General features: G+C 35.0%; 1 protein-coding gene across 1 annotated transcript; it reads right to left on the bottom strand.

Annotated features, from left to right (window-relative positions):
* LOC124368542 (very low-density lipoprotein receptor-like) lies at nucleotides 1-6,443 on the bottom strand. Its single transcript, XM_046825784.1, has 5 exons — nucleotides 6,147-6,443; nucleotides 4,208-4,330; nucleotides 2,249-2,393; nucleotides 1,705-1,924; nucleotides 1-169 (listed from the first exon to the last, which is right to left on the bottom strand). The coding sequence occupies exons 1-5, from the start codon at nucleotides 6,400-6,402 to the stop codon at nucleotides 53-55; spliced, it is 861 nt and encodes a 286-aa protein (XP_046681740.1). The 5' UTR covers nucleotides 6,403-6,443; the 3' UTR covers nucleotides 1-52.
* Nucleotides 6,444-7,068: the final 625 nt, after the last annotated feature.

Raw genomic sequence — 7,068 nt, 5'->3', positions numbered from 1 at the left:
TCTGAATACCAAAATAACTAACATGGCACTGACAAATAAACCAATAACTTCACTATAATACTCTTCTGCAAATGTCAAAATGCTCGTCCTCCCCTCTGTCACAATCCTCCTGGTCGTCACACATCCAACTGCGAGGGATGCACCTATCCTTTCCCCATGATTGGAAGCACTAAAAGAAAAGATACAATGATTACGTTGCCTCAAACTGCAGTTGTCAAAGTCCTCGTCCTCTTCTCTGTCAGATTCCTCCTGGTCGTCACACATCCAACTGCGAGGGATGCACCTCTCCTTCCCCTATGATTGGAAAGCACTAAAGAGCAAAGATACAATGATTACATTGTAACAAACTGCAGTTGTCAAAGTGCTCGTCCTCTTCTCTGTCAGATTCCTCCTGGTCGTCACACATCAAACTGCGAGGGATGCACCTCTCCTTCCCCCATGATTGGAAAGCACTAAAAAGCAAAGATACAATGATTACATTGCAACAAACTGCTGTTGTAAAAGTGCAAAGTGCTCGTCCTCCTCTCTGTCAGAGTCCTCCTGGTCGTCACACATACAACTGCGAGGGATGCACCTCTCCTTCCCCCATGATTGGAAAGCACTAAAAAGCAAAGATACAATGATTACACTGCAACAAACTGCAGTTGTCAAATTGCAATGTGCTCGTCCTCCTCTCTGTCAGAGTCCTCCTGGTCGTCACACATCCAACTGCGAGGGATGCACCTCTCCTTCCCCCATGATTGGAAAGCTCGAAAGAGCAAAGATACAATGATTACATTGCAACAAACTGCAGTTGTCAAATTGCAATGTGCTCGTCCTCCTCTCTGTCAGAGTCCTCCTGGTCGTCACACATCCAACTGCGAGGGATGCACCTCTCCTTCCCCCATGATTGGAAAGCACTAAAGAGCAAAGATATAATGATTACATTGCAACAAACTGCAGTTGTCAAAGTGCTCGTCCTCTTCTCTGTCAGATTCGTCCTGGTCATCACATATCCAACTGCGAGGGAGGCACCTCTCCTTCCCACATGATTGGAAGCAAAGATACTTCTAAAGCAAAACTAGCAGCTGACCTCTACATATATATTTGGTTGGCTGGATTGCATAAGTTGAATGAAGCAGTTGAATGTGTTGGATTTAGCTGTAATAGTGAAATCATTCAAATGTGTTTTAATATTTGTGATGCAAGTATTTCGCAGTACACTGAAACAATTATATTAATAGTTTTAATTCTATTTTGTTTCTGGACAAAAGTGTTTGTCAGAACATTTCATTATAGGCCATACGATTTAGTTACAGTACTCAATCAAATTTAGCTCAAATAACAGATAACTGATTTTAATACTTTGAAATTTCAATAAACTGTGGGAGCCATAATTTGACGTTGTATATTTTGAGATTTCACTGTATTATTAAAAATTCGTTAAGTGGTTTGTTTGTTATATCTCAATAAAAGACTACCGCATATTTAAACAGGAAACGATTTTTTTTAAATATAAGCACAATCCAGTGGGAGAACTTCAGACATTGTTTTTTCCCTTTATACTTAAATAAAATGTCTGCTACTTTTAGTTACTTTGTGTTCATGTTATACGCAGATCATTTACTATATTCTCATTGTACATCCTTTTTAGAGGCAATTCTATTTCTCATTTTAACTCCTTTCCAAGTATAAAAAGAAAATAATGATAAATATTCCTCCGACCTGGAATTCTTTGAAAGAATCGCAATCGTCGTCAGACGGACAGTTCCATTCGTCCGAACCGTCTGCACAGTCGTCGTCACCATCGCAGACGAACTTAGGCGCGACACAGCCGAGGCTATTGTGGCATCTGAAGTAAGAATCGCGACAGTTCGTTCCCAGGTAGTGCAATCCTCCAGGACGGCTGTAGTGGCTCCGGCAGTTGCGAGGCTCTTCATCCCATCTGTGACACACAGAGAATAACTATTCTTCGAACAGTGGTGTTACTTACTTGTCACAGACCCCTAGCGACTGTCGAGGTTTCTGCAGTATACTCATCATTATCCCATCTATGGTATACATAGAATGTAACTACTCTTCTAACAGTTGTTTGACTCACTGATGGTAGTCACCAGACATGATATACTGTACATATAATACTCGTTTGATTGGTTATATCCATTCATTTTACCCAACTGTACAATTTCTCTCACTAATGTTTTATAAGTTGTATAATAGTTTATAATAGTTGCACTATTACATTTTGTTGAATATTCAAGCATATTACCCGTCGCTGCAGTCATGACGACCGTCACAGAGCCATTTAATGGGCAGGCAGACGTTCTCTCTCCTCTTGAGGCAGCGGAACTCTGTCTTGCGACATTGAGGACTCCTCTGGTACCCTAGCCCACAGTCCCGCTCATCGTCTCCATCTGTTGGCAGGTGTATTCAATGTTTCATTACTTTTGCTAGGGAAATTTCTTTATTACGATTGTATACCATTATGTTTTCTGTTACGGCAAGAAAGTATCATTGATATTTAGTCCGTCTTTTGCATATGATAATGATCCTACTATGTTCAGTAGCAACTTCTAATCACATATTTCTTTTCAAAAGATTTCCTATATGAGATTATACCTCCTTTTAATAGGGTGATATCACCATTTTCAGTTTTGAAAATAGACAAATAAATATTTCTAACATTAGCAGAATTCCTTCTAATATTGTTCCTGTTCGCTCCTCAAGTTTTGGATTAAATGAAAATGAAATGTTTTAGAACAAAACCTGGGCTTACTGCTAGGGACTACATCATATTTTAGACGTGAATAATATTATAACATATATGATCATAGTAATGGCTGTAGAATATGAAATTAATTATTCAAGGAAATGGTTACAACTCGATAAACGGCACGGAAGAAATGGAAAATGACGTATTTTTCCGACAAAATTTGGCTGTGGATTCAAAATCATCGAATAAATTGACACTGAGATTGAAGTTTCCATCGACGTCAATAACTAAATGACAGTAAACATTGATGCTTAAATACGAAGCTGAAATACGAATGAAAATGTTTTTGTATGACAAAACTAGTTAGCATTAGTTCAATGGAGGAGGTAATTACACCAAATAAAAATATAATAGCAGTGGGAACATTTGGAGAATGGGGCAATCCCAGCTGATGGCATGTGTGGAGACTGCGCGAACCGGTGAGTTGTCTTGAGATCAGGGCGCGGGCCTTGAAGTGAGGCTCATGACGAGAGATGTCATCTAAGTGATGATAAACAAATACAATAGCGTAGGTAATTAAGGTAAGAACTCAGTTCATCTACCTAAACTACAAGTCATGGGTGGAGGACAGAAATTGGTAACATACGCTTTGCTATCAGGGAAAACGCGACTGTTATAATTTTGCTGTAAAATGAAGAATCTTAGCAAATATACGTCTGCATGAGTGAATAATTTATTGTTAGGTGACAAAAGGGTAAATTTGGTGGTTTTATGACATTTCAATAATCTTTAGTTTGCTAAGAGAATTACATTTTAGAATAGAGTACTTCGGTTTCTTAAAATTTTAAATTTGACCTGTTTACCCTATCTAAGGATTGATAAAAATATTATACTGATTGTTCCTATGGATTATTTTTTTATTCTAAGAAGCCCTCTGTAACACTAATACTGATTTCTGTCAATAATTTGCGCATTTTTTATTAAATTAAGCAAGAAGTTTTTTCTCTTTGTTCATTTTGTATTTTCCTCATGCTTATAAAATATGTTTTTTGCGCACTCTTTAAGCTCATGGCGTATTTCGTTCTATATAAATGATAGCCTTTGTTTAAAGTCATATCATAGTTTTATTGCATCATTGTCACGTAGGTACATTAGCCTATATCAATTATCATTGTCACACTTAGATTATATTTGCAAAATAAGATGACCTTTTACTCCGCTTGAATTTAGTTAATATGATTCCAAACAGAACATGTTTATTATAAGTTATTTTTTAGTTTATAATAATAAACATACACAGCTGCCAGCAGCCCTCTCGAAAATCCTTTACTGTAATATTTTATTAAAAATTATATAAAAGTTACACACTAAACTTATAAGGATTTTTTTCATTTTATACTGATGGTGTTTGTGTATTCATCCGATTAGCAAGTAGTATTGTTACTTAATATAGCACCGTTTTATATTATATCTTTCCTACCACGTCCCTTATACGCTCGGTCCCCCGTAACAAACCTGGACAGTCATTGTCGCCATCACACATCCAATTACGTGGAATGCAGTCATCGGAGTTACGGCACGGGTAGCCGAAGAAGACCTCATCGTCAGCGTAGCAGTGTACGCCCCATCTGCTCTTCACTGAACAACAACGAGGAAACATTATCATTCGTTCTCACTGTCATTAATACTTACATAAATAATCTCATTAATTTAGTACGATAATGTTACATTTAATACAACACAAGGTAATGAATCAAACCTATTAGAAGTACAAACCATAAAACATGTAGAATTTGTGGAATTTAGATCATTTTACGGTAAAATATATAAGTAAATTTTGAATGGAAAACTCATAATCACGTATTAAATATTTTCTTAAGGTTCCTTACGCAGCCGTTTAAGCAAATAATCTTTACAAGGATTTTGAACATGTTTAAGGTTCTTTGGTTAATATTTATAATTGACAGTGGTTGATTTAAAACGAAAACTGGATTTTGGAAATCTGCCTCAGTTTTGTGTTGAAATTATAGAATACAACGTTTCGAGGTTTGAAATCCTTTCTCTTCGTCAAATGTAAAAAAACTTAGTAAGCACAAATCAATATCCCCACAGCTATAAAACTCAATTACATACCTAAATTTTTAATGTACAGCATTTTCCGTTATAAATCTTTAGCGACTTTATTAATTTGTGATTGCTTAGCCCTATGAATAGTTTTTTTGCCCCTAAAGAAGAGTGTGGATTCTCATACTCGAAACGCAGTGTTCTATCTTGGAACATATAACAATGGTAAATGTCCGAAATGTTTACCAGTAATGAGCTATTTTTTACTAGTTATTTAGTGTGCAGGTTCCACGTATCCTACTACTTACCTCTATAGTATAGCGTTTCAAAACAGTCATTGCGATGACAGAATTATTTATTATAAAATAAAACTAGTGCTATATTTAACTCATTTTTTTATTAGAATGAACATGTTAATTTGGGGTGATGCCTGTATGAGTTAGTATATTGCAGTCCGTGTTATATTGCGCTCCAAGTCAAAATTAAATTACAACAAACAAACCCCTCCTTCAAAAGAATTTTGTATTAGCATTAAACATTATACTTCTAGTTATCTTTACATTGGTAAAATATAAAAGTTCAATGTTACAGTCAATATATTTACTTTTAAACGTTTTTCAATAACACCAAGTTTTGCATTTCTATAAAGAAATCAATTAAGGCGGTGCAATAGTTTTAATTTTGGAAAATAATATTTCATATTTAAATTCATAGCTTTTTAAGATAACTTCTCTCAATAAAGAAAAACTAAAATTGATGTTATCAATTTACGTAAAATTATAAGCAATTAGAGTAGAAACTTTAGGCATCTTTTAACCAGTCCCAAATAAAAATGGCTGGAAATAAAAAAATGAGTTTGAACATCATTTACATGAGTTAAAGTTTCAGGGAGTGACGTGTTTTATCTATAGCAAAAATTAACTTCGTCAAAAAAACATGTAATTTCTGAAATTATATTTAATTAAAATACAATTTAATTGAGACATAAATGAATAAAACCAAAGCACTTCCTGATCTAACTCCTTCACATCCTGTAACAATTCAATTTTTTTTATTTTCAGCCGATTTTATTTGAGCCTGATGACAATATTGCCTAAATTTCTTACCATAAAAACCTTTAATTTTATGGGATGATAAAGCGCTTTTGATGTATTCAGGTGAATTATCTTGAAGAGCTATGATTTTAACATCAAATAATACTGTACAAACCCAAAATTGATTGCATCTCTTTTATACCACACACCATTCCCTATTTGATAAATATTATAGTTTTCCAATACCCGTATTAAAATTTCAAAAATGTAACTATGAATATATTTATACCTTATATGAATCAAATGTAACTTTTCCCTAAATATTTATACAAATAATGTGTCTTTCCAAAACTCACCTATCGTTGAAGGAAAGAAAATATCCAAAGTTCTGGTCAAGTTATGAGGGGGACGAGCAATACATCCTCCAGTGAAGATGGTCTTGGACAATATGTCTTTAACTTGGAGAGGATTAGTGGAGAGGACCTGCTTCAGTGTAAGAGACAGGAACTTGTCAGGCAGGAGACCTGTTAGGTAGGTCTTCCTGGAATCTTTTGGGAGATCCACCCACTGGAGAGGTCTAGAGGTGGAGATATCCTTCACTTCCAGGACCATCCCTTCCTTTTTCACTCCTTCTAGCTTCACTAACAGGGACACTTGAGAGATCCTTATGCCATCAGAACAATTCTTCTTTTCTCTCATCATATCGTGAAGACCTTTATCTAATTGAAGAAAATTAAGAAATAATAACAAATATTGTCATGTAAAATATTCTTAAGTCTTTGTTATAACTATATAGTAGGAAAATTTAAAAAAAGGAAAACATTCACTCCTAAAACCTTTATGTGATAGATTCAAGATATTAATTTGAATAAGGGTCAACTATACAGTATGTTAACACTTTACGTTACTATGTGACATTTACAGTTTTATCTCGATGAGATCTTTTGAAAATAATATTTTAAATTTAGTTAAGGTGTGTTGCAAAGGTATAATGTTAAGCATATAATAATTTGAGGGCCTGTATTAAAATGTTTGGCCCAGTAGTCAGGAGGACATGTGGTTTGTTTCTCAACGCGATCACTCTGAAGAGCTTGAATCGTATGTAAATAAAATAAATGGTTTACACTATAGAAATTCTTTCCTATTGAACTATATTCAAGGACATATACACTAGTCAGTCATCATTAATAACCCGAGAGGCTCTTCTTAGACCATGTCGTTGACTGTCTGTTCGCCCATGTGTGCCATAACTCTTAATAGAAAGGTCCTAGAGACTTA

Source organism: Homalodisca vitripennis, chromosome X (assembly GCF_021130785.1).
Source record: "Homalodisca vitripennis isolate AUS2020 chromosome X, UT_GWSS_2.1, whole genome shotgun sequence".
Taxonomy (NCBI): Eukaryota; Metazoa; Arthropoda; class Insecta; order Hemiptera; family Cicadellidae; genus Homalodisca; species Homalodisca vitripennis.
Note: the sequence above shows the minus strand (reverse complement) of the source record. Positions and strands in the feature narration are given on the sequence as shown.

What these genes read in the sequence shown, in the direction of transcription:
- LOC124368542 (XM_046825784.1), bottom strand. Translation starts at nt 6,402, where the DNA reads ATGGTCCTGGAAGTGAAGGATATCTCCACCTCTAGACCTCTCCAGTGG. An exon ending in TTTCTTTCCTTCAACGATAG is followed by an intron (nt 4,331 to 6,146) that starts GTGAGTTTTGGA and finishes GTTGTTGTTCAG; the next exon opens with TGAAGAGCAGATGGGGCGTA. An exon ending in TGGCGACAATGACTGTCCAG is followed by an intron (nt 2,394 to 4,207) that starts GTTTGTTACGGG and finishes ACCTGCCAACAG; the next exon opens with ATGGAGACGATGAGCGGGAC.